Here is a 27,617-nt window from a genome sequence, read left to right as displayed (position 1 = left end):
GCTCAGAAGCCTTAACTCTAAAGTTGGTTCCTATTTTCATCACATGATTCCTTACGAACCCATCTCCATCCCTGAGTGGGAGAGATTGAAGACAGCTGGATCTGGTTCTAATCTTTAGCCAGCTGTTGACCTTTCCATGATCTTTACTTCTCTTCTGTGAACCTTCTGATTCTCTTGAGGACCAGGGTTTTTTAAATTAAATATTTTATTTTGAGATCATTTTATTTTATTTTATTTTACTTTGTCTTTTTTTGCTAGTTCTTGGGCCGCTCCCGCGGCATATGGAGGTTCCCAGGCTAGGCGTCAAATCGGAGCTGTAGCTGGCCTACACCAGAGCCACAGCAACGCCGGATCCGAGCCGCGTCAGCAACCTACACCACAGCTCACGGCAATGCCGGATCGTTAACCCACTGAGCAAGGGCAGGGACCGAACCCGCAACCTCATGGCTCCTAGTCGGATTCGCTAACCACTGCGCCACGGCGGGAACTCCTGAGATCATTTTAAATTCACATGTAGTTGTAAAAATAATAGAGATCCAGAGTACCCTCTACCAGTTTCCTCACAATGGTTACGTCTTCCAAAATTGCACTAGAGCATCACAAAAAAGAGAAAGGTGGTAGTTTTGTTACAGTCACGATCCAGAACTTTTCCACCAGCGCAAAGCTCTCTCACACTGCCCTCTTAGAGCCACACCCACGTCTGTCCATGCCAAGCGTCTCCTAAACCACTAACAACCACTAACCTACTGTCCACTCCTAGATTCTGTCATTTCAGGAATGTTATATATGTGAAACCAGACACTATGTAACCTTCTAGGATTGGCTTTGACAGAATTCAGCATAATTCCCTGGAGAATTATTTATCCAGGATTTTGCATGGGCTGATAACCTTTTTCTTGCTGAGCAGTATTCTATGGTGTGGAAGTATCACAGTTTACCACTCACCCATTGAAGGCCATCTAGATTGTTCCAGTTCGGGGTTATTGTAAATAAAACTTACATAAACATTCATGTACAAGTTTTTGTATGAGTACGACTCTTCATTTCTCTGAGATAAATGTCCAGGAGTACAGTCGCTGGGTTGTATAGTAGTTGCCTGTTTAGTTTTTTAAGAAACTGCCAAACCACTTGCCAGAGTAGCTGTATCTTTTTAGAGTCTTGCCAGCAATAGTTGATTGACCCACTTTCTCTATCTCACTGCCAGAATTTTGTGTGTGAATAAATTTTTCTATTTTAACCGTTGTGGTAAGTCTGTGATAGTATCTCAGTGTGGTTTTGTATTTCCCGAATGGTTAATGGTGTTGAACACCTTTTCATGTGTTTGTCATCTGTGTAGCCTCTTTGGTGAAATGTCTCTTCCTGTCTTTTTTCCATGTCCTCATTGGATCGTTTCCCTTTTTTTGGCCACCCTGGCCCATATGGAGTTCCTGAGCCAGGGATCAAATCCAAGCCACAGCTGTGACCTATATGCCACAGCTGCAGCAATGCCAGATCCCTAACCCACTGTGCCAGGCTGGGGATCAAACCTGTGTCCCAGGACTCCAGAGATGCCATCAATCCCACTGCACCACACTGGGAACTCCAGTTGTTTCCTTTTTTAAACTATTGAGTGTTGGGAGTTCTTTATGTGTTTCAAATACTCTCCTTTGTCAAATATGTGGTTGCCCACGTATTTATTTGCTAGTATAAAGGAGCAAACCAATTTTTGTATGTTTGTCTTCTATAGGCATACCTTGGAGATAGTGCAAGTTCAATTCCAGGCCACCCCAGTAAAGCAAATATCATGATAAAGGAGTCACATTAATTTTTTGGTTTCCTGATGCATATAAAAGTTATGTTTACACTATACTGTAGTCTATTACTGTGCAATAATAGCATTATATTTTTAAAAAAACTATGTACATGTCTTAATTTTAAAATATTCCTAAAAAGCCCTAACCATCATCTGAGCCTTCAGCGGATCACCATAGTAACATCAGAGATCACTGAGCACAGACTGCCCTAACAGATATAATGGTGAAATGCTGTGAGAATTACCAAAATGTGACCCAGACACTCAAAGTAAGCAAATGATGTTGGAACAATTGTGCTGATGGATATGCTCAACACAGGGCTTCCACAAACGTTCAATTTGCTAAGAAAGGAAGAAAGACCCCACAGTGTCCACAAAGCATAGTAAGGCAATGCACGTAAAATAAGGTATGCTCGGGGCGTTCCCATTGTGGCTCAGTGGTTAGCGAATCTGACTAGGAGCCATGAGGTTGCGGGTTTGATCCCTGGCCTTGCTCAGTGGGTTAAGGATCTGGCGTTGCCGTGAGCTGTGGTGTAGCTTGCAGAGGTGGCTCAGATCCCGCGCTGCTGTGGCTGTGGTGTAGGCCAGCAGCTGTAGCTCCGATTAGACCCTTAGCCTGGGAATCTCCATATGCCGTGGGAGTGGCCCTAGAAAAAAGGCAAAAAGACAAAAAAAAAAAAAAAAAAAGAGGTATGCTCGTATTTTGTGACCTTGCCAGATTCATTTATTTGTCCTGGGAGTTTTTTCTACATTCCTTGGGATTTTCTATGTGCACAATTATGTCATTTTTAAGTAGGGACAATTTTTTTTCCCCCTTTTCAACCTGTATGCCTTTAAAAAAAAATTTAACAGTTTTACTGAAATATAATCCACATATGATACGGGTCACTCATTTAAAGTGTACAACTCAATATTTTTTAGTCTATCCATAGAATTTATATACCTATCAACCAAGATATTCATCAACCCCAAGAAAAAACCCTGTACCCATTAGCAGTCCTCTCTGTTCCCTGAAAATACTATTCTCCTTTCTGTTTCTTGGATTTACCTGTTCTGGACATTTTATATAAATGGAATCATACAGTGTGTGGTATTTTGTGACTGTATGCCTTTTTTATTGCCATGTAGTTAACGTACACTATCATGTAGTTTAGAGCTATACAACAGTGATTCACAATGTTTACAGGTGATACTCCGTTATTATGAAATACTGGCCCTGTTCCCTGTGTGGTACAGTGTATCCTTGTTTATGTTATACAGGGTGGCTTGTACCTCTTAACCCCCTACCCCCGTCTTGCCCCTCCCTGCACCTTCTCTACACTGATAACCGCTAGTTTGTTCTCTATATCCGTGAGTCTGTTTCCTCTATTATATTCACTAGTGGCTTTTGTTTGTTTGTTTTGTTTGTTCATTTGTTCTGCTTTTTAGGGCCGCACCCACGACATATGAAGGTTCCCAGCCGAGGGGTTGAATCGGAGCTGTCGCAGACAGCTACAGGCACAGGGGATCCACGCCACGTCTGAGACCTACACCACAACTCAAGGCAACACTGGATCCTTAACCCACTGAGTGAGGCCAGGGATCGAACCTGCATCCTCATTGATGCTAGTCAGATTTGCTGAGCCACGAGGGGAACTCCACTAGTTTATTTTTTAGATTCCACGTGTGGGTGATACAGTGTTTGTCTTTCTTGGCCTGCCTTATTTCACTTAAGAAAATATCCTTTTATATTTATTGTTTGCTTTATTGTACTGACTAGAACTTCTAGCAATGTGTGGAATAAGCGTGGTGAGAGCAGACGTCCTTGCCCTGTTCCTGACCCTCGGGGAAGGCGTTCAGTCTTGCCGTGTGAAGTGTGACATTGGTGTTCATCTTTGGCTGGTGCTCTTTATCAAATTAAGGAATTTCCCCCCTTCCTATTTTTTGAGAGTTTTTATCATGAAGGGGTATTGAAATGTGTCAACTGTGTTTGTTTTTTTTTTCTGCGTTGATTGATAGGACCATGTGTTTTTCTTCTTTAGCTTATTCCATAATCGATTACATTGATTGATTTTTTAAATATTGAATTAATTTTACATCTTTGGAATAAACCTCACTTGGTCATAGTATGTAATTCTTTTTATATCTTGCTGAATTCTGTTTTACTTATGAGCCCATGATTGATTTTGAGTGAATTTTTGTAGGAAGATCTTGGACAGACATAACAACAGTCCTGAGGAAGCTTTCCCCCAAGAACCCATTTAGAACTCATGCTCCCATATTATCCTTGCATTACGTGGCAGTACTCCAACAGTCATTTTTTGTTTCTATATCCTGGGATACTTTCAAGCTGAAGCTCCCAGACTCCTTTATAAATATTTATTACATGGTCCTGCACTTCTCAGGATGAAGGGAATGAGATGCTGGAGAACTCACGTCATAGAGAATCCACAGCATACCTTTATCTTACTCTCTTTTCTCTAATCCTCCTGCTGTCCTTTTTTCCTCCTGCCTACTGTGAACGCTTACTTACATTTTAAAATTGCATTTATCAGTTTGAACATATTGATTGAATGAAGAAAAAGTCAACGGAGCTTTACTGAATTCCCACACAGGCTGAACACTCAGCCAGGTCACTCTTGGCCACAGAGGACACAAACCTTAAGATGCTCAGAGCTTAAAGGGAAGGAAGGCATATAAGCAACTGAAATGCCAAAGTCGAGGGAAGAAATGCCAAAGAAAACAAGATTGTTAAGGGAACAGAAGACAGGAGCACCCGCTCTGCCTGGGAAGCTAGTAAAGTCCTTCCAGGAGAAGTGACACTTAAGCTGGCACTGAGAGAACACGGGAACGTTCCAGATAAGAGGTGAGGTGAAAGGCATTGTAGGAAAAATCATCAGCTTGTGCAAAGACTTAAAAGTCATGTGATTATGTAGCACATTGGGGTAATAGTAAGTAATTTGGTATGTATCTGTACGTTCTGTAAGACCAAGAATTCATGCTGTATCCTTAGCATCTAGAATGATGGCCGTAGCATAGTAAGCACTAAATATTTATTAGAAAGAAGGGAGGGACGCTGGAAAGGAGGGAGGGAAGGAGGAAGGAAGAGAGGGAGAGAGAGAGGGGTGAGGTCAAAGAGGTAAGAATGGTTTGGTGACAAAGAGCAAATGCCTCCATGAAGACCGAAAGAAGGCTAGAAGCTATTGTTCATAGTCTACTTGGGAAATAACAATAAATACAAAATGTCTGTGATACATTGTAAAAAAGGACATGCCGTAAAACGCCTATAAGAACTGTTCGGAGGGGTCAGGGGAAGGAGAGGCCCACTTCACCCGAAGGGATCGGCGAAGTTGTCCTTGGAGCTAGACGCTTTGGAATTGCCTGTGCTTCACTGTGAATGGTAGGGTTTTCCCAAAAACGCGTGCATGAAATTGGAGCAGAAGGTGTTGTAGCAGAAGAGGGATGTCCGTTTGGGACTAGACGGGACAACTTTGCCGGCTCTGTCATAAATTTATCAGCATTTTATAGGCAGCCGTTTATCAGCCTGCACCACTTCTTACAAGCAGAACCTGACAGGCTCCGATGTTATCTGTAGCAAACACCTTTGTCTTGTTTATGAGGGTGTCTGCGTGTGTGTGTTCATGCATGCACCTGCACACCAGTGATTTGGAGACAGCTCTTTCTGTAGAGACAAACACTGAAGGAGACACATCATCTGAAGCACAAGCCTCAGAACTTTAAACAGATGCACCTGCAGCCCCCACACTTGCCCCCACCTGGTGCCCCTGCCTCATGCACACCCACTGTCACACAGAGTTCTGTAAGCACTGGCCTGGGCAAGATTTTAGGTGACTCTAAGTAAATAGTACTTATACTTATTTTCCTAGCTCTATCCTATACCTGAATCCTCATTTTAGTCTAAGGCTTATAAGGTACTAGTTATATCCCCAAGACCTGCTAGATTTTGTAAGGAGTTCATGTAAGGAAGTGATTCATTAATTAATGTATATTTAGTGATAACCACCTATGTGTCAGGCATTATTCTGAACACTGAAATGCAGCCTGGGATACAAAGAACCAATCTCTGCTCTCATGGGCGTTTACATTCTGGGAGGTGGGTAGAATCAACAAAAATGTAGTATTTTAGGTGATGTGAGTGCTAGTGAGACCAGCACAGCAGAGTGAGGGGGCAAGAGAGTGTGGGGGTTGGATGGTTCAAAACAACCTGTCCAGTAGTATGTCATTTGAATGGGGACTTGAAGGAAAGAATAAGCGAAGGGAACATCTTAGGGGAGGAGTATTCCAGGCGGCGGGAACAACTAGAGCAAAGACCTTTCGGCAGGAGTGTGTGGCCAGTGTCGCTAAAGCAGAATAGGCCGGGTGGAAAGTAGCAAGAGATGAGATGAAGAGATGAAGAGATGAGGAGATGAAGAGATGAGGGAACTGTCATATCAGTCAGGCCCACTGGCCATTGGGAGGACATTGAGTCTGACCCTAAGTGAGATGGAAAGCCAGTGGAGCCTTGGTGCAGAGAAGTGACATGCTCTGATCTCCATCGGCTTCCGTGTTGAGAGTAGCGTGCAGGATGAAAGTGTAGAAGCAGGAACATGGTACAATGATGGACTCAACCAAATGAATAACAGTGGAGGTGCAGAGAAGTGAGCAGGTCGTAGGTGTATTTTGAACTCCTTGAACCTGTAGGGTTTGCTATTGAGTCAGACGTGGAATGGGAAAGAAAAGAGTCAACAGTGACATCAGGATCTTTGGTCTGAGCAACCAGAAGGCTGGAGCTGCTCTTAACTGAGATGGGAAGGACTGGGGGAAGGACAGGTTTGGAGGTTATCAAGTGCTCGTTTCCGAGCACAATACATTTGAGATGTCTATTAGTGAAGGCTTGGATGTAAGACTCTGGAGTTCAGTAGATGGCTCTGGGGAGTTCCCATTGTGGCTCAATGCATTAAGGATCTGGCATTACTGCAACTACGGCTTAGGTTGCAACCGGGGCTCGGATCTGATCCCTAGCCCGGGAACTCCATATGTCTCAGTGCAACAAAAAAATAGATAAATTTGCAATTCCTGTTGCAGCTCAGTAGGTTAAGAATCTGACTAGCATTCGTGAGGATGTGGGTTTGATCCCTGGCTTTTCTCAGTGGGTTAAGGATCTGGTGTTGCCACAAGCTGTGGCATAGGTCACAGATGTGGCTCAGATCTGGCATTGCTATAGTTGTGGTATAGGCAGTTCCAAGTCAACCTCTAGTCTGGGAACTTCCATATGCTGCAGGTACAGCCCTGAAAAGATGACTCCCTCCTCCAAAAAAAAAAAAAAAAAAAAGATGGGTCTGGGCTAGAGATATAAATTTGGGGATTACAGCAATTAGATGGCTTTTAAAGCTATGAAATGAAATAACTTAGGAAGTGGGTATAGAAAGAGATGAGAAAGATATAAGAAAAAGATTGTATATGTATGTGTGGGTCACTTTGCTGTACAGCAGAAATTGACACGACATTGTAAGTCAACTCTAATTTTTTTAAAAATTTAGAAAGAGTCTGATGGAGTTCCCGTCGTGGCTCAGTGGTTAACGAATCTGACTAAGAACCATGAGGTTGTGGGTTTGATCCCTGGCCTTGCTCAGTGGGTTAAGGATCCGGGGTTGCCGTGAGCTGTGGTGTAGTTCGCAGACCCCGCTCAGATCCCCCGTTGCTGTGGCTGTGGTGTAGGCCGGCGGCTACAGCTCCGATTAGACCCCTAGCCTGCGAACCTCCATATGCTGCGAGAGTGACCCAAGAAATGGCAAAAAAAGACCAAAAAGAAAAAAAAAGAAAAGAAAAGTAAAAGTCTGAGAACTGAGCATTGGGGCATTCCAGCATTTAGAGGTCAGGGAGATGACAAGGAACTAGCACTGGAGACTGAAAAAGAGAGGACAAGGAGACAGAAGGAAAATTGAGAGCGAGCACTGATGCCAGAGAAGAAAGTGCTTCAGAAAGGGTGGAATAATAAACTGTTATCAGATGTTGCTGAGAGATCAAGTGAAATCCAAAAGTTGCTTTAGCAGCATGGAAGTCTCTAAGAGCTCTGTTGAGTTATTTTAGTGTGTGTGTGTCGGGGGAGGGGCAGCCTAATTAGATTGCTTCCAAAAACAAGAGGAGAGGAACAAAGACTACTATCGTGGAAAAGTCTTTGAGCTTTTACTTATAAAGAGGAGCAGAAAACTGGGCCACAGTTGGAAGGGGATCAAGTCAGGCTTGTAATTTTTTTTTTTTTTTTTTGGTCTTTTTAGGACCGCACCCATAGCACACGGAGGTTCCCAGGCTAGGGGTCGAATCAGAGCTGTTGCTGCTGGCCTGTGCTAATGCCAGATCTGAGCCGCATCTGCGACCTACACCACAGCTCACGGCAATGCTGGATCCTTAACCCACTGAGTGGGGCCAGGGATCAAACCCGCAACCTCAAGGTTCCCAGTCAGATTCGTTTCCACTGTGCCACAGTGGGAACTCCATGGCATTTATTTATTTATTTATTTATTTATTTATTTCTGAGATGGAGAAGTTGGTGTCCTGATGAGAATACTCCTAGTAGGGGGAGGAAATGCAGTGATTCCAGAGATAAAGTGATGTCCCCAGGGGGGTGAGAGGGGATGCTCAAGTGGAAGGAGGGTGGCCCTGGACTGGACAAACGGCCCATGCTCCCTGTAACAGATTGCTCAGCTACAGAGGCCGGCAGGTGGGTACCTTTGGTGGTGGAGCGTGGAGCATGTGTACATTCGCTGTTGCTTTCTCATACTTTGTCTTATCAAAGAGTGGAGGTGCTGGGGGTTTCAAGAGAGAGAATTTCGAAGACTGCTGCCAAAGAGCAAGAGAAAATCATGCATGAGGTAAATGTGGCAGGACTGTGGGCAGCATGAGGGCTCACTTGAACTTAAAGTGAGAGCCCCAGCACAATTGCATGACTTTCTCCAGCTACACACAGCTGAGCGGGAACCAGCAGAGGAGGTAAACCATTAGACTTAGCCCGGGGTTGTGGTTTCCCGGATAAATGAGAGGAACGCAGAAGGAAGCAAGGAAGTGATGGTTGTGATGGATCACAGCAGCAAGTTGAGTAGCAAGGAAGTGAGGACAGGACTAGAAGGGGAGAGTGCAGCGTGGCAGGAGTAGTGGAAAAGAGGTCCCAGAGGCAACTAAAGAGTAGTAATGACAATCCGATCCTTTGCACTTGTGCTGCTTGTGTGTGTGTGTTTGCATGATAAAAACCCTATGAGGTAGGTAGGAAGGCAGGTGGTGTGATTCTCATTCTGTAGATCCAAAGAAGTGTGATTTTTTTTTTTTAATTTTTTTTTGTCTTTTGTCTTTTTGTCTTTTGTTGTTGTTGTTGTTGCTATTTCTTGGGCCGCTCCCGCGGCATATGGAGGTTCCCAGGCTAGGGGTTGAATCGGAGCTGTAGCCACCGGCCTACGCCAGAGCCACAGCAACGCGGGATCCAAGCCGAGTCTGCAGCCTACACCACAGCTCACGGCAACGCCGGATCGTTAACCCACTGAGCAAGGGCAGGGACCGAACCCGCAACCTCATGGTTCCTAGTCGGATTCGTTAACCACTGCGCCAGGACGGGAACTCCAGAAGTGTGATTTTTAGATTAAGTCATTTACAAGTCAGTGGTAAAGCAGACACTCAACCCAAGGCTCTCTCTTACATGGCATGTCTTTTTACCACTTTGTGTTGCATCTGCCTACAGGTTATTCAGTCTCGTTGAAGAGACAGGATGTGGAAGACAACATGAGGGAATATGTAATCAGGTGTTAAATTCTGTAGTATCCAATGATATAAGAAGGTTATTCATTCAGTAATATGTGTTGAATGCTTAGGATGTGCAGGCCTCTGTTATAAGTATTAGGGAACAAGATGGGGGGTGGGGGTGGGGGGGAGTCCTGAAGTTAGGCGCTCCTGAATTTTAGAAGGCTTTCTATTTGATTCTTCCAAGGCATCATAAATTGGTAAAAAGCAGAATGTACTGAGTGTTAGGAAATTTGTTTCTTGGTGTTCCCTTCATGGCTCAGTGGTTAATGAACCTGACAAGGATCCATGAGGATGCGGGTTCGATCCCTGGCCTCGCTCATTGGGTTAAGGATTTGGTGTTGCTGTGAGCTGTGGTGTGCGTTGCAGACATGGCTTGGATCCCACGTTGCTGTGGCTCTGGCATAGACCAGCAGCTGTAGCTCCCATTGGACCCCTAGCCTAGAAACCTCCATATGCCTTGGATATGGCCCTAAAAAGCAAAAAAGATAAAGACATTTGTTTCTCTGTTACTTGCGGTGTGTGACATTGTAGCTTCAACACACCGTGTCTTAGTGGGGGACTATATTCATTAATGGACATGTTACGGCTTTGCAAGTTCCACCCTTTCTAAAAGTCCTAGCCTAATGAAATAATTGCTCTGAAGTGTTTTAGTCCTTATCTGACTTGGTGATCTAAAAAGGGGGAATGCCCATCTCATTTCATAGTGATAAGACCTTGTTTCCATAGTGAAATGCTGCACTAACATGCAATCTACAGTCATTCTCCGACTTTGAAATGCTAGGGGAAAATGAAGGGGAAAGAGAGGCCATATTCAGCCCGCAGGAGCAGCAGTCCCCATCCCCAACCTAGTGATACCTGAGAACCTGTGAAAAGCTTTGAGGTCACTAATGAGCGTCCCCCCCTCTTCTTACTCCTTCCTGTTCAGGCCTGGAAGAAACGCTGGTTTATCCTGCGGAGTGGCCGGATGAGCGGGGACCCAGATGTTCTGGAATACTACAAGAATGACCACTCCAAGAAGCCCTTGCGGATCATCAACCTGAACTTCTGCGAGCAGGTGGACGCAGGCCTGACCTTCAACAAGAAGGAGCTGCAGGATAGTTTTGTGTTCGACATCAAGACCAGTGAGCGCACCTTCTACCTGGTGGCCGAGACAGAGGAGGACATGAATAAGTGGGTCCAGAGCATCTGCCAGATCTGCGGCTTCAACCAGGCTGAGGAGAGCACAGGTACGGGGGCAAACACGCACCTTTCTCAGGGGCTTCCTGGGAGAGGCTGGGCGGTTGGGGCTAAGAGGAAGGCCTTTGGATTCCTTGAGCGGGGAGAGCAGGCTGGAACTAAAGGCTCTCCTCTGGGGCAGAGGATTAACAGGCAAAGGGGCAAGAGGTGAAGGGGTTGGCCAAATATTAGAGGGCCCCCTGGCCCGCATTATGCTCAGGTCGGAAATGCAGGTAGGCTGGGTTGTGATGGAGCTCACAGCGCTTGGTGGTGTTTTCTCGGGGTTCCTCCACACCACCCCGGTGCTCAGGCCTGCGCCTGCCCCCACTTCCCTCAGCCCGCTAGCGCTCTGCGCTCTGCACCCAGAGGGCAGCTGGCTCCTGAATCCCTTCTCTGATCCATCTCTGTCTGTGCTAACCCATCAACTTCAGACCATCCTGAGCAGTTACACTTGCCTTTTTTTTTTTTTTTTTTTTTTTTTTTTTTTTAAATTGGTGATGGGGTGGTTTGGGAGCTTTTGTGATTATTCTTGATGTATCATCCATTGCTCATTCTGTTCACTTGGGAGGGGACAGGCAAGAGGGGGAAATAGTGATTTATGTTTGGATTTTGTTAACCTTCCTTCACAAAAAGAGTAACTCAGTGTTTTGAAATGAGTTTTAAATTGCAGAAATGCTCTTTGATATTTGTTTGAGCTCATCTCCAACTCTGGGATGATTGAAGAGCGGTGTTTTTTTAGAGAAAGGTGGAGAGCCTAAATTAGTAGTTCTTAAACCTGGTTACACATCAGAATCAAAGAGGAGCATATTTTAAATGTTCGTGCTGAGGACCCACAGGAAATCAGTTAACTAAGAATCTCAGGAGTGGGACCTAGGTATTTAAAAGCTTTATTCTGGGAGTTCCCGTTGTGACTTAGCGGTAACGAACCCGTCTAGTTTCCATGAGGACGTGGGTTTGATCCCTGGCCTCATTCAGTGGGTTAAGGATCTAACGTTGCTGAAGGCTGTGGTGTAGGTCACAGACCCGGCTTGGGATCTCTGGTTGTTGTGGCTGTGGAGTAGACCGGCAGCTGCAGCTCTGGTTTGACCCCTAGCCTGGGTGCAGCCCTTTAAAAAAAAAAAAAAAAAAAGCTTCATTCTGAGTCGTAAGAGTCCGGGGGCTCAGCATCCATTTCCTGTAACTTTGAAGGCCGCATACAGTCTCTGTTGCATAGTCCTGTTTTTTAAGTTTTTTAACAACCCTTTAAAAACATACAAACCCTTCCCAGCAACATCACCCTCATCTGGGAACTGGTTAGAAATTCAAAGTCTTGGGCCCCACCCCAGACTTACTGAATCAGAAACTGAGGGTGGGGCCAGCAGGCTGTGTTTTAACCAACACGCCAGCTGATTCCGATTCAGTTAAGATCCAGAACCACTGATGTAGGCTCCCACACCTCAGAGTGGGGTTTGTGGACCAGCAACACCCACCGCTCCTAGGAACTTGTTAGCAAGGCAGAAGACGTCCACTCAGGCTTACAGAATCAGAATCTGCACACTTGGAAAACTTTCTTCTGAAGTCATGTTAGATTCACAGAAGCGTTGCAGAAATTGTATATAGCACGTTCCCACATAGCTTCTCCCTCTGCTTTTCCCAATGTTAACATCTAACTTCACCAGAGTGCAGATGTCAGAAGTGAGCAGTTGACATGGATTATTCCAGTCCTGCTAACTACAGAGTGTTGAGATTTCACCTGTTTTTCACCGGTGTCTGGTTTGTTCAGAGTTCCGTCCAGGATGGGATATTAGAGTTGGTGGTTATGACTCCAGGTCTCCTCCAGGTTGTGACAGCAGTTCCTCCGTCTGTCTCATCTTGGTTGACTTTGGCACTCTTAAAGCATACGGGTTAGGCATTTTATAGAGCGTCCCTCCATTTGGATTTGTCTGATGTTTTCTCATGATTCGATTGAGTTATGGGTTTGGGGGAGACTCCCGCAGAGGTGATAGGCCTTTCTCTGCATCTTGTATCAGGGAGCGCATGATGTCAATATGTCTTCGTACTGGTCACGTTAACCTTGATCAGTAGGTTAGGGTGGTAATGTGCCAGCTTCTACCACTGTAAAGCCATTATCTTTGCTTTTGTAATTAACACTTTGGAGGAAATATTTCAATTATGTGCACATATTCGATTTCTCCTTCAACCTTTGTCCACTAATTTTAGCGTTCATCAGTGGATCATGTTGGCAACAGTTACTATTGTGGTATTCTAATGGTAATTTTCTATTTCCCTCAGAATCCACATTTTATTAAGATCCCTAGGTGATCTGCAAGCATGTTAAAATTTGAGAAGCCCTGGACGGGATTATTCATTCCTGATGGGTCATCAGAATCACCCTAAAAACTATTAACCTTTAATGTATAGGTAGTGATTCACTAGATCTGGCTGAGGGCTGAGGAATCAGTAGTTTTAAGAAGCTCCTTCTACAGAATGGAAGAAATTATTTCCAAGTTATATCTTCACAGAGTCTAGTGTCTAGAATATAAAAATCTAGCAACTCAATAACAACAACAAAAGACAACTTTGTTTAAAATGGGGAAAGGGGAGTTCCCGTCGTGGCACAGTGGTTAACGAACCCGACTAGGAACCATGAGGTTGCGGGTTCGGTCCCTGCCCTTGCTCAGTGGGTTAACGATCTGGCATTGCCGTGAGCTGTGGTGTAGGTTGCAGACGCGGCTCGGATCCCGCGTTGCTGTGGCTCTGGCGTAGGCTGGTGGCTACAGCTCCAATTCGACCCCTAGCCTGGGAACCTCCATATACCGTGAGAGTGGCCCAAGAAAATGGCAAAAAGACAAAAATAAATAAATAAATAAATAAAATAAAATGGGGAAAGGATCTGAATAGACATTTCTCTAAAGAAGATAAATGACCAATAAGCCCATAAAAAGATGTTGAACATCGCTAATCATTGGGGAAATGCAAAAAAAATCCACAGTGAGATACTACTTCCTACCCGCTAGGATGGCTGGAATCACAATATGGACAATGGCAAGTGCTGGCAAGGATGTGGAGAAACATACATCGCTCACACACCCCACCTCATAGATTGCTGGTAGAAATGTAAAGAGGTATAGCTATTGCAGAAAATGGCAATTTTTCAAAAAGCTAAACCTGTAACCCAGCACCTCCCCTCCTAGACACAAGAGAAATGAAAGCACATGTTCACACACACCAAATTTTTAAGATGTTTATTTTTTCTATTACAGTTAATGTATAGTGTTCTGTCCATTTCTTCTGTACAGCAAAGCGACACTCTTTTTCTCACATTATCCTTCATCAGGTTCCATCACACGTGACTAGATATAGTTCCCTGTGCTGTACAGCAGGATCTCATTGCTTATCCAGGCCAAATGCAATAGTTTGCATCTGCTAACCCCAAACTCCCAGTCCATCCCACTCCCTCTCTCTCCCCCTTGGCAACCGCAAGTCTGTTCTAAAGTCCATGAGTTTCTTTTCTGTAGGTAGGTTCATTTGTGCCATATATTAGATTCCAGACACAAATGATATCATATGGTATTTGTCTTTCTTTCTAACTTACATCACTTAGTGTGAGAGTCTCTAGTTCCATCCATATTGCTACAAATGGCTTTATTTTGTTCTTTTTATGGCTGAGTAGTATTCCATTGTGTATATATACTACATCTTATTAATCCATTCATCTATTGATGGACATTTAGGTTGTTTCCATATCTTGGCTATTGTGTATAGTGCTACAGTGAACACAGGGGTGCGTGTATCTTTTTCAATGAAGGTTTGTCCAGATATATGCACAGGAGTGGGATTGCTGAATCATATGGTAGTTCTGTATTTAGTTTTCTGAGGTACTTCCATACTGTTTTCCATAATCGTTATACACACAAACATTTATACACAGAAGTTCATAGCAGCATTATTCATAATAACCAAAATGTGGACACAATCCAAAAGTCCATTAATGAATAAACAAGATACAGCGTGTGTGTATGTGTGTGTGTGTATTATTCAGCCATAAAAAGGAATGAAATGTTGATATGCTTTACAGCATGGTTGAACCTTTGAGACATTATGCTAAATGAAAGAAGACACAGAGAATTCCATAGCTTATAATTACATTTTTCTGAAATGTCCAGAATAGGCAAATCCAGAGATAGGAGGTAGATTGCTGGTTGAGAGTAGGGGCATGGGGGAGTTTCTGCTGTGGCAAAGCGGAAACGAATCCGACTAATATCCATGAGGATTCGAGTTTGATCTCTGGCCTTGCTCCTGGTTTGGGGAGCTGGCATTACCGTGAACTCTGGTATAGGTCGCAGATGTGGCTTGGATCCCAATGCGTTGCTGTGATGTAGGCTGGCAGCTGCAGCTCCAATTCAACCCCTAGCCTGGGAACTTCCATATGCCATGGGTGTGGCCCTAAAAAGCAAAAAAGAAAAAAAAAAAAAAAGAGCAAGAGCAAGGGAGAAAGAGAGAGAGAGTGGGGGCATGCGGAATGAATGTTAATGAGTATAGACTTTGTTTTGGGTGATAAAAATGTTCTAAAATTAGATGGTGGTGATGGTTGTATAATTTTGTGAATATACTAAAAGCTACTGAATTTTACATTTTAAAATGATGGCATTGATGGCATGTAAATTTTATCTGTGTTGTCTTTTTTAAGTTCCTCAGTTGATTCTGATAACCAGCCAGATTTGGGACCCCCTTGGAGTTAGGGCCAGCTTTATGGACATGTGACTTGTGCATTATCACAGGGCCCCAGGCTTAACCCCACTTGGTTTAACACTCTATTACTGCCGTCTTGAAGTTCTTAATTTTTTAAATTACCATTTGTGTATATGCCTGATAAGTTTTAAGATCTACTCTCTTAGCAACTTTCAAATATACATTTGTTGCAATCTTGTTACCTATAGTCACCATGCTATATGTTACATCCCTAGGACTTAACTCATTTTATAACTGGGAGTTCGTACCCTTTGACCTTCACCCATTTCTCCCACCCCACCCCCACCCCTGGAAAGTGCCTGTCTATTCTCTGCTTCTTTGAGTTTGGTTTGTTTTTCTCTGTCTGACTTACTTTACTTAGCGTACTGGCCTCCTGGTTCATCCATGTTGTCACAAATGGTATGATTACCTTCTTTTTTTATGGCTGAATTTTAAATATATGTTTTAATCACATTTTCTTTATCCATTCATTCTTCAGTGGACATTTAGGTTGTTTCCATATTGTGGTTATTGTAACTAATGCTGCAGGGAACCTGAGCAGGCATGTATCTCTTCTGGATGGTGATTTCAGTCCTTTGGGTATATACCCAGAAGTGAAATTGCTGGATCATAGGGTAGTTCTATTTTCACTTTTTTGAGTAACCTCCATACTGCTTTGCATAGTAGCTGTACCAGTTGGTATTCCCAACAGTGCGCACAGGTTCTCTTTTCTCCACATCCGTGCTCACACTTACCTCTTTCTTTTTGATAATAGCCACTTAGCATATATGATGTGATACCTCATTGTGGTTTTGATTTGATTTGCATTTCCCTGATGTTTAATGATGACCACATTTTCAGTTACCTATTGACCATTTGAATATCTTCTTGGAAAAATGTCTGTTCAGATCCTTTGCCCCTTTTGTTCCCTTTTTTTAAATTAGAGTTGATTTACAATGTTCTCTCAGTTTCTGCTGTACTGCAAACTGACCTTTGCCCTTTTTAAAATAGAGTTATTTGATTTTTTGCTGTGCAGTTTTATGAGTTCCTCATGTATTTTGGATATTACCACTTTACTGAGGATATGAGGTTTGCAGATATTTTCTCCCACTCCTTAAATTGCCTTTTCATTTTGTTGATTGCTCTCCAGAAACCTTTTATTTTAATGTAGTCTCATGTGTTTATTTTTGTTTTTCTTGCTTATGCTTTTGGTGTCATATCCAAAAAAGTCATTGCCTAGACCAATGTCAAAGAACCTTTTCCTCTGTGTTTTCTTTTAGGATTATTATGGTTTCAGGCCTTACATTTAAGTCTTTAATGCATTTCTAGTTAATTTTTGTGCATTGTGTAAGATAGGGTTCCAATTTCATTCTTTTGCATGTGAATATCCAGTTTTCCCAACACCATTTATGAAGAGATTTTTATCCATTGAATATTTTTGGATCCCTTGTCAAATGTTGCCCATATATTGAGGCTCTCTATGTTGTTCCATTAGTCTGTGGATCTGTTTTTGTGCCAATGCCATAGTGTTTTGATACCTGTAGCTTTGTAATATATTTTGCCATCAAGAAGTGTGATCCAGGAGTTCCCGTCGTGGCTCAGTGGTTAGCGGATCTGACTAGGAACCATGAGGTTGTGGGTTTGATCCCTGCCCTTGCTCAGTGGGTTAAGGATCCGGCGTTGCCGTGAGCTGTGGCATAGGTCACATATGCGGCTTGGGCTTGGATCTGGTGTTGGATCTGGCTGTGGTGTAGGCCGGCAGCAACAGCTGCGATTAGACCCCTAGCCTGGGAACCTCCATATGCCATGGGAGCAGCCCAAGAAATGGCAAAAAAAAAAAAAAAAAAGAAGTGTGATCCATCCACCTTTATTTTCTTTCTCCAGATTGCTTTGGCTATTTGAGATCTTTTGTGATTCCATTTGAATTTTATGATTTTTTTTCTCTTGCTGAAAAAAAAAATGCCATTGGAATTTTGATAGGGATTGGACTGAATCCATAGATGGTTTGTGGCAATATGGACATTTTAACAACGTGAACTTTTCAAATCCATGAACACAAGATATCTTTCCGTTTATTTGTGTTGAAGGTTCTTAGTTTTTGAACAAATGGTCCACATATTCACTTTGTACTGGGTTCTGCAAGTCAAATGGCCGATTGTGCCTGGACTAGATGTCCTGCCCTAGGAATTCTGTGATCTTCCTTAAGGAAGGATTATGAGCCCCCATTTTACTCCTAAGTTCTTCTGAAAAATCTTTGCTTCCCATGTGGAATTTTCTGTTTTCCCCAAATCTTTATTGTTATAGGCTGTATGTATTTTGTTTTGGTTTTTCATTTTATTTTGTTTCTGCTAAAGAAATAAAATGCTCAGGCCAAAAAAGAACAAAAAAAAAAAAAAAAAAGAAAAATAAAAAAGGGGGGGAGAAAGTAAGAAAGGAAAAAAAGCAGGAGAAAAAAGCCCATAGACCCCCTAGTCTCAAAGCTTTCATAAATGTGAGAAATATGTCCAAGGAATACTTCAGCTTTTTTTGGAAATAGACTAAATTGAGGGGGAAAGCAAGCAGGAAGCAAATTGCTTTTAAATGAATTATTTCCTTGTGGGGTTTTCTTGGAGATGTCACTATCAAGAAAAACATATCCTTGAGTGGTAGCAAAAATTACTTGGTGCAAATATCTTTTTAAAAAAAAATCACATTATGTAAAAAATAGTTATTGTCTGAATCCTTACTTTCACTATATAGAATTTAAGTACAATTCAGGAGTTCCCGTTGTGGCACAGCGGAAACAAATCCAACTAGGAACCAAGAGGTTTCAAGTTTGATCCCTGGCCTCGCTCAGCGGGTTAAGGATCCAGTGTTGCCATGAGCTGTGGTGTAGGTCACAGACACGGCTCAGATTGGTGTGGCTGTGGTGTAGGCTGGCAGCTCTAGCTCCAATTCGACCCCTAGCCTGAGAACTTCCATATGCTGTGGGTGTGGCCCTAAAAAGTGGGGGGAAAAAATTTAAGTACAATTCAAAAACAGATATATAAAACTACATTATCTGGGCTTGCTTTCTTTGGTCAGTGGATTCATTTGTTGCTTCAAACGTTGTTCATTCACTCATTCCTTCAGCACACCTTTATGGAGACTTAGTCTCGGGCAGTCCCTGTCGTAATTAGTAAGGCTGCATGCTACCCAGGCAAACACTAGAGTTCCAGCCCTCAGATGTCATCGTCTAGTGGAGGGGACAGACATAGCACCAGCCAGTCCCAGGGAAGTGCTATCACCGAGGCATCGCCCCGGATGGAGGCACCAGCCCATGCACCACCAGCTCAGGGAGGGAAGACAAGGAGGGGGAAGTATTAAGAGGGTGACAAATGATCAAGTCAGTATTTTTCAACAGCTTTGTCTATTAAGTAATGCATTCCCTTTAACCTCCAACGTCTTTTTTTAAGGGAGGATTTTATTAGATGTCTCGTGGCTTAATTACCAGAGCAAAGGTATTAGTTGTCTATGATAGAGGGTTAGGATTCTTTGTGAGAGCTTTCTGATGAAAACAATAGGCTTTTCTTCCCTTTGATAGGAGAATCGGTGATGTTATAAAATTCAGCCAAATAATGGGTTATATTTTAATTTAGAAGCATTCTTTGAAGTGTATGATATCTATACAGCCCTCAGTTGATTTACTAATCGCCCAAGTCTGTTTCTTTTACCTGAGAGTCAGGATCTGAGGAAAAGTGGGAAAGAAGTTAACATTTGACTATCTACTTGGCGCTTAAGTTGTTTATTTCATTTAATCACTTTTATCAACTGTGTTTCTATGTTTTTTCTAATAAGCAAGCAGAGTCCTGTTTGTTCCTTGCCTAGCACTCCAGGGACGAGAGCTCGTCTCTGCCTTGGCTGGGTGGCTATCCAGCCCCGGGCAGCCCAGAACTCTCCCTTCGTACAGCGCTGCTCTCCCTGAGCTGGGCCTGTTGAGGACAAGCCAGTCACGCGGGTGTGAGCGTTGGCACCTGTCTCATGGGAGGCGGGTCCTCTACTAGCGTCCCAACCCTCAGTGGCCGTGGAAGAATGAGAGCTCTGTGTGGAGCATCCACACCATGCAAAGTAGGGACTTTCTGCTCATTCCCCCACTGAAAGTTCTCAGTAATCCTTTGAGATGACAACAATGTCGATTCGAGGTCACAGCTAGAAAATGACAGGGCTGGAGGAGTTCCCGTCATGGCGCAGTGGTTAACGAATCCGACTAGGAACCATGAGGTTGCGGGTTCGGTCCCTGCCCTTGCTCAGTGGGTTAAGGATCCGGCGTTGCCGTGAGCTGTGGTGTAGGTTGCAGACGCTCAGGTCCCGCGTTGCTGTGGCTCTGGCGTAGGCTGGTGGCTACAGCTTTGATTAGACCCCTAGCCTGGGAATCTCCATATGCCGCGGGAGCGGCCCAAGAAATAGCAACAACAACAACAACAACAAAAAAAAAAAAAAAAAGACAAAAGACCAAAAAGAAAATGACAGGGCTGGGCTTCTTTTTTTTTTTTTGTCTTTTTGCCGTTTCTTGGGCCGCTCCTGGGATCCGAGCCTCGTCTGCAACCTACACCACAGCTCACGGCAATGCCAGATCCTTAATCCACTGAGCAAGGCCAAGGATCGAACCCACAACCTCATGGTTCCTAGTCGGATTCGTTAACCACTGAGCCATGACGGGAACTCCTGCCTTTGCTTTATAGTATGCTCTCTCTCTGTCCCAGTCCTCCTGGAAGAGGACCATCTGCCAGAAACCAAGCCCGGCTATTTTTGCACCTGTGGACACCTTGTGTGATATTGGAAGTTCTCCTTCACCCCATCCACTCAGGTCCTGTAAGTGGCTCAGGTTTCCCTCCTCACCACCTCCTATGACTCCGAATCCTTGGGCAGAACTCTTCCAAGAATTTAGTGACTTCTAGAGCTCTAATCCAGGCATCAGGATCTGTCGGTGAATCCATAGGCTGGGGGCGAGGATGCCTGAGCTCGGGTAACTCTGGAAGAGTGTGAACAAGTCCCTTGATGAGGTTTCAGTTTTCTTCCTTCAGATAGAGAGAAAGTCCTTATCTAACCCAGTGGTTCTGCTTCTGTGTGGGTTCATCAACACAGACCTTGACTCCGGCAGCCCCTCGAGTTTCCTGTCTCCCAAAGGAACATTGTGTTCGACATAAAGGCATCCCCCAAAAGCGTGAGTTCTCTTCTCTGCTTGCTGTTGGTCCTGTAACAATCTCTTCCCATGGGGAACCTCCCGCAAGCAGATACTCCTTTCTCCTTTATTATTATTATTATTTTTTGAGTTGTAATAGGACCTGTTTTTTAAAAAGAAAGAGAAAAAACAAATAACTTGTGTTTCTCACTTTCAGCTGGAAGAGCTTCTATGGCAGATGGCATCTTTTTTTCATTCTTCTTGCCATCCTCAGCTTCTTCCTTTTGCTGCCACTCTCCAGTTCCTCACACATCCCAGCCAGAAAGGCCTAGGCTAAAACCTGTCTAGGATCCAGACCAGACCAGGAGGGACACTGGGTCTGAATACTGACATAAGGTTAAAGGAAAGCCTCCTGACAGAGGACTCTTTCCAAAAGGCAAACCAGGGATGATGCCCAGAAAGAAAACGCGACTCTGAGAATGAATATCAAGGTTTCATATCATGTGTGTGGAGTCTGCTTGTTGTTCATTTGTTTAGAGTATGTGTGTGTGTACACGTGCACAAGCAACAGTGAGAACCCCATCTTCCTTTGGGGATCAGAATAGCCTTCCTGTCCTCCGGGGCAGGGAGCAGAAAGCTGCCCTGAGCTGTGTTTCCGAGCAGCCGGGTCCAAGTGCTCGCATTTGTGGCCCAGTTGTGGGCAGCTGTCCCTGACCCGCTGTACCACACACGAAAAGGCAGCAGCTCCTAGCACAGAGCTTGCATGAATTATTCATGGGCTCAGGAGCCATCCTCTGTTAGGAAAGCCCTCAGCCCTTTGAGTCCTCTGAGCTGAGGGCTTCTTCTTCCCCGTTGTCACCCTCTCTCCTCTATTCCGTAACTGGTCCAGGGCCTGCGCAGCCGCTCGCTCTCACGTGCATGCTGGAAGGTGTGCTAGCTGGTCTCGAGTCCCAGCCCTGCTGTTTATTTGCTCTGCAATGTTGAATAAGGACCTCTTATCTCTTTGAGGTGTTATCATCCAAAGTGGAGATGGAGCTCCCTCTCTCGCAGAGGGCTTGGGAGGAAGCTGGGCAAGTGTAGAGGCGCACGATGTGAGCAGTGGCTGCTTGTTTCCCAGCTCTCTGTGTCACGTTTGTGGTGAAAACGGTGATCTTTCTATCTGTAGGTCAAGATGAACAGGATATGATTTAAGTATCTTGTGTTTTTAGAGAACTTTTCAGTCTACAAAACACTTATGCAGTCTCCTTTGAGGATAAAGAAACAAAATAAGATAGACAGGGCTGCTAGCATTATTCCTACAGGCAAGCAAGGAAGCTCAGGTCTAAAGGCACTACCCTTGCCAGAAAGCAGTGTTGCCAGGTCAAGAATCCCAGGCTTTTAGCTCCATCGTGGGGCTAAGTGCTCTAACTCCTTCTCATTTATCTGAACCCCTTTTCACAGACCTGTTTACTGTGGCAACTTGTAAATCACAAAATAGCCAGCAAGGAAGAGGAGCGAGAAGTTGATAAGTCACTGAGAACTAAACATTTGGAAAGTCAAGTGCTATCTGTACATTAATATTAATCTCTGAGGGCTAAATTAGCAAGATAACATGATCCGTCTCAGAGCAGCCAACTACTGTGAAGTAGAGCTCGGGGAGTTTAAGTCACCAGAACCCTGTTTGTAATTCTTAAAGATTTTGAAATAAGGCCAGAGCCGCCTCCATATCCTGTCTGTTATTGTAGCTTTTTCCTTCTCAAACTCCCTGGCAGGAATGTCACAGTGGTCGCATGACTAACTCTATGCAAAGACAAGGTCCCTGAGTTCCAACCAACTGTTCTTTATCTGTTCCCCATCTTTTCTGTATGAAAATTTGGGGAGAGACTGCCTTCCCTTAAATATTCTGTAAACATTTGAACTTCTAGTAATTCATGAATTTCCCCGGGAACTCAAGAGCAGAATTATTCCAAGTCCTGGGGTCAAACGATACCCATAGGAGTGCTTTGGGGGAAGTGTTATCGGGGTCTTCAAACAGCTCCTTCCTCTCCAGAGAGAATGATTGGTGCCTTCAAGTTCAGGACCCGTTACTCCAGCTGGACTTCTGAGAGCGGGGAGGGCTGCGGTGGAGCCGGGCGGTCCATTCCAGTGCCTTCGGGTGACCTGGTCCTTCTCCCCTGACTAATGAGTGGAAGAACCAGAGGAGAAGCAGGGTTTGGGGGGAGTGGAGGAGGGTGGGGACGAAAGAGACCTCAGCCTTTCTCTCATTCCTGGGAGGCCTTTTCCTCCTTTCTTCCCTACACTACCCTTTTTTTTTAACTGAGTTCAGATCTCTCGACTCCTCTGGGGGACCCTTGTTGGAAGCTTAGAGCAAATGTGGAGGTGATAACGTGGCTTCTCCCCAGGCCGGCACAGGTCCCCTGAGGAGCCAAGAGCAGAGCGGAGCCTGACCCGGGCCCCAGCCCAGAGGCGGAGGCTGCGGGCTGAATCACCCACCCTTCTTTTCCCACTGAGACAATGAGGAAAATAAACATCCAAACCAGTTTCCAAACAGATCTGAAATCCTCACGCCTTAAAAAAAAAAATAACCCTGAAGTATCAGACCTTCCTCCTCGATCTTTTGTTGGTTTGTTGTTGTTTCTGTCTGCAGCTGGGTCTGGTCACCCTGAGAGTAGGCCTTGAGGTGGGACATGAACTCCATAAAGTCCCCACAGACACTTTGGCTTTATCCTAGAGCAGGCTCAGGCCCTGCAGCAAAGTCCAGACCCTCCGGAGGAGGAAGGGGAGACAGGAGGAAACCTGACCCTCTCCTCTTCATTCTAAGCCTTGATCCTCCTTCCTGCTCTCCCTTGTATACCAGGCACTCCTCCTCACCTCCAAACCCCCCCGCCCCCTGCCGCCAGCCAGCATAGACTCAGTCTAGTGTTACCTGCCAAACCCACAGGCTGTTAGAAATGAGAGTGTTTCATCGAAGCTCCTCAAGACCAGAAGCTTTGGATAGCTCCCAAACAGCCCATAAGATGCTCCCCCTTTTTTGTTTTTTGAGTGCTTCTTATTATCTCTGTGAAGAAAAGTAATAAATCATTGTTGAATTGGTCCCAGACCAGATTCCAAAGCCCAGTGAAACTCTCATTTTTTTGCTAAAGATAGAATTAGGACTTTGAATTTAGTGGTAAGGTCACCTTGAACCTCTGAAGCTGGGTTTCGTTTGTTTGTTTGTTTGTTTCTTTCTTTCTTGTTTTTTGGGGTTTTTTTAGTGCCGCACCTGCAGCATATGGAAGTTCCCAGGCTAGGGGTTGAATTGAATTGAGCTGCCGGCCTATGTCGCAGCCACAGCAACTTGGGATCCAAGCCACATCTGCTACCTATGCCACAGCTCATGGCAACACCAGATCCTTAACCCACTGAGCGAGGCCAGGGATTAAATCCGCATTCTTAGATACTATGTTTCGTTACTGCTGAGCTACAGTGGGAACTCCTGAGGCTGTTGGTTTTGATAAACCACTTCGTTATGTAGAGTTCTACATAGGACTCTGAACTCTGCAGAATCAGTGGGTATGCTCATCTTTATCTAGAATCTGAATTGGGAGTCAAAGTTCTGAGTTTTGGTGTGGTTTTTTTTTTTTTTTTTTTTTTTTTTTTTTTTTTTTTTTTACTGCACCCATGGGGCATGGAAGTTTCCAGGCCAGGGAGTGAATCAGAGCCACAGCTACAGCAATGCCAGATCCTTCAACCCACTGTGCTGGGCCTGGGATTGAACCCGTACCTCTGCAGTGACCTGAGCCACTGCAGTGTGATTCTTAACCTACTGCACCATTGTGGGAACTTCCCAACGTCCTGGTTGGAGATTCCCAGGCTAGGGGTTGAATCAGAGCTGTAGCCACCGGCCTACACCAGAGCCACAGCAACGCGGGATCCGAGCCGCGTCTGCAACCTACACCACAGCTCACGGCAACGCCGGATCGTTAACCCACTGAGCAAGGGCAGGGATCGAACCCGCAACCTCATGGTTCCTAGTCGGATTCGTTAACCACTGCGCCACGACGAGAACTCCCGTCCTGGTTTTTAATTTCAATTTTGTCACGGATTCATTGTGTAAATCTTGGTCTCGACAGTAAACTAGGAGTTTGGGGACTAGTGATTTTCAAACTTTGGATTTTTTTTCATTGCTTGTTAACTAAATCTTAAGCGGAACACAGTGTGTGAAACAGGTGAGTGGGAGCTGCTTTGAACATCGCAGGGGATGGAGTCCAGCAGGGCAAGCTCGAGCTGGACGCAGATGGCCCGGCCCTCCTTCTCACCCAGGGTGGCCTGGGACGGCTGGAGCACAGCGTGGAAACACTGGTCTGCAGCAGATACTTCAAAACAGGCACCCACAGACCAGTGCTGAGCTATGAAAAATTGCCTCAAATCACAACAAAAAAGGAAACACAGGAGGAAGATAGAGTCAGTTTTCATAAAGCCAAATGTAGTCAGATTTTAAAACCTCCCTACATGCAGACATTCTCTTTGCATGGATGTGCACATTTGTTAAAGTGTTCTTGTGTGTGTGTGTGTGTGTGTGTGTGTAGTGACAGTCATAGTAAATAATAGTTTTTCCATATTTGACACAATTAAAAATTGTGAGCCCTGTGTGTCGGTTTTTAAGGTGCACATACAAACAAAGAGGCAGTGTTTTCACTCCTCTGTAAAATGGGAGTGACCTAGAGGTTTTGCTGCTGTCAAGGCCACCTGATTCCTAGCCGCTGCTTCTGTACCCATGGCCAGAGGCCCTTGGACTCTACTTTCAAGTTGACGCCCACCCTGCACCCCAGCATACAGTCAGGGCTCTGGGATCCCCCATCCTTTCTGCTTAGTTCTGACCCTCATCCTGTGCGTGAGCTCGGGTCAGCCCTGGGACTTTGCCGACTCTTCCCATTCTTGAGTCATCCCTGTTAACTTGACTGTCGTCTCACATTCCACCCAGGACTGGACCCTCTTCTGCTTCTCTTTAGTCCCCCTCAGAGACCACAGTCTTACCCAAACCCTTAAGTGGGTGTCTGGAGCCCCACTACCCAGTGGCTGACTTCTGAGCAGCCAGTGGTCTGTCTGCCTGAATTTCTGAAGAAAAATCCATCTCTGCTTTCCCTAAACATGCTTCTTCCTCTTGGATGCTGCTGCCCACATCTCTGGGTGATGCCCACTTGCTGTGTCTGTGTTCACTCATTCAGCACATTGAGTACCTGCTTTTGCCAGGTCTTGTTCTGGGGACCTGTGCCAGAGAAGAGTGAAAGCCGTGGCCCCACGCTTAGTGACCTCATGCACTTTGTCAGATCCTCCAGTTGAGGTTCCTTCTGCCCACACTAGTGACCTGCCTGCCACCTCTGTGTGCAGTTCTAGGACCTGGGGACTTCAGTTTTCATCAAGATTTGCCTGCTTTTAACTGAACCACTCCTGGCTATGTGCCAAGATATAGCTAGCACATAAAAAAAAAAAATTGAGGTTAACCTCAAGTGTGAAAAGAAAAAAGTTTTTTTTTTTTTTTCAATTTCTGAATTTCATTTCAGTATCCAGCCCTTACCTGGCTAGTGACGGAAATGAAAGTTTTAAACAACTGAGGTCGAAACTGATCCATATAGGATTTTCTCAGGTATTTCAGGTTTTTTCCTCTCTCTCTTTTTACATAAATGGAAATCAATATACCAGATATTTATTTTTCTCCCGCTTTATCAAAATGTAATCGACACAACTGTATACATATAAACTGTACATTATGATGATGTGATATGTGCATTCATTGTAAAATGATTCCCACAATCCAGTTAATGTATGCACACCCTCAAAATTCAGCTTTCTCTTGCTTTGTGCAGGGGCTGCTATTCGAGTTCCCAGAAGGTTAGGGACCTGGAAGTAGTTCATTGAGGCTAAAGCACAAAGTGTGGGAATGGGGAGAGATGTGTGAGAGACCTGGGGATGAGAACATGACCCTGTTGTCTGTCCTCACATTTGTATCACTGGTAGCTGCCCAGCAACATTCAAATGAGTGATTTAGTTACAGTGTTTGCTTATAACTTTGTAAATAGTTACAGTCATACAGAAGTACAGTTTCAAAAATTCCACCTTATTTCCAAACATTGTTGCTTTGAGAAATCCACTGTTGAGAAGGGAAAAATAGAAGCTTCTAACACATTCTAACCTTATTAACAAGACATAGGGTCTAAAATTTTTTACATTGAAACAAGGGTATACAATGAAAAACGACAACAGAAGGCAAAGAGAAACTCAAAGCGGATGATATTCTAACTGGTCTGAAGAGACAAGATATGTCAGTGACCTAAACTTTATTTTCCACATCTATCATGTATTTATTGTTTGCCTTTATTCCCCACCTCTTCACTCCTTTTGTGGAGGAGGTGATGAACAGATTCTTCATGGCTGGGGGTCATAATAGCCAAAAACTCAGCTAAGACAGAGGAGTAGATTTCATAGACTGAGAACATTCTAGAATTCAACTGGTACCCATGAGGATGCAGGTTTGATCCCTGGCCTTGCTCAGTGGGTTAAGGATCTGGTATTGCCGTGAGTTGTGGTGTAAGTCGCAGAGGCAGCTTGGATCCAGCATTGATGTAGCTGTGGTGTAGGCCAACAGCTATAACTCTGATTTGACCCCTAGGCTGGGAACCTCCACATGCCGTGGGTGCAGCCCTAAAAAGACCAAAAAAAAAAAAAAAGGTATAGTTGATTTATAGTTTTGTACCAATATCTTCTATACAGCAGAGTGACCCAGTCATTCATACATATACATTCCCTTTCTTACGTTATTTTCTGTCATGGTCTATCCCAAGTAGAATATGTGTTCTCGAAGGGCCCTCAGAGAGTATTTAGTTCCAAACTCATCAGATGACAAAGTGTCTGGAGGTCAAGAGAGGGGAACTAACTTTCTCAAGATCACACAGCTAACTGGCAAGGCCAGAACGGAAACTCAGATTTCGTCTTGTGCTTGTATAAGGTCATGTGATTTATAAAGTGCATACG

The 27,617-nt window shown here is 44.4% G+C and overlaps 1 protein-coding gene across 2 annotated transcripts in view; it reads left to right on the top strand.

Annotated features, from left to right (window-relative positions):
* Positions 1–27,617, top strand: part of GAB2 (GRB2 associated binding protein 2) — a 187,766-nt gene that overhangs the window by 117,311 nt on the left and 42,838 nt on the right. For both annotated transcript variants that reach the window (XR_002335549.1, XM_003129701.4), the window contains exon 2: positions 10,488–10,788. Coding sequence is in view for 1 of the 2 variants with exons in the window: in XM_003129701.4 (XP_003129749.1) it covers positions 10,488–10,788 (301 nt within the window). In the remaining variant the exon portion in view is untranslated. The remainder of the gene's footprint in view (positions 1–10,487; positions 10,789–27,617) is intronic.

The sequence above is a fragment of the Sus scrofa genome, chromosome 9 (assembly GCF_000003025.6).
Source record: "Sus scrofa isolate TJ Tabasco breed Duroc chromosome 9, Sscrofa11.1, whole genome shotgun sequence".
NCBI lineage: Eukaryota > Metazoa > Chordata > Mammalia > Artiodactyla > Suidae > Sus > Sus scrofa.
This window is presented reverse-complemented; position numbering and strand designations above follow the sequence as displayed.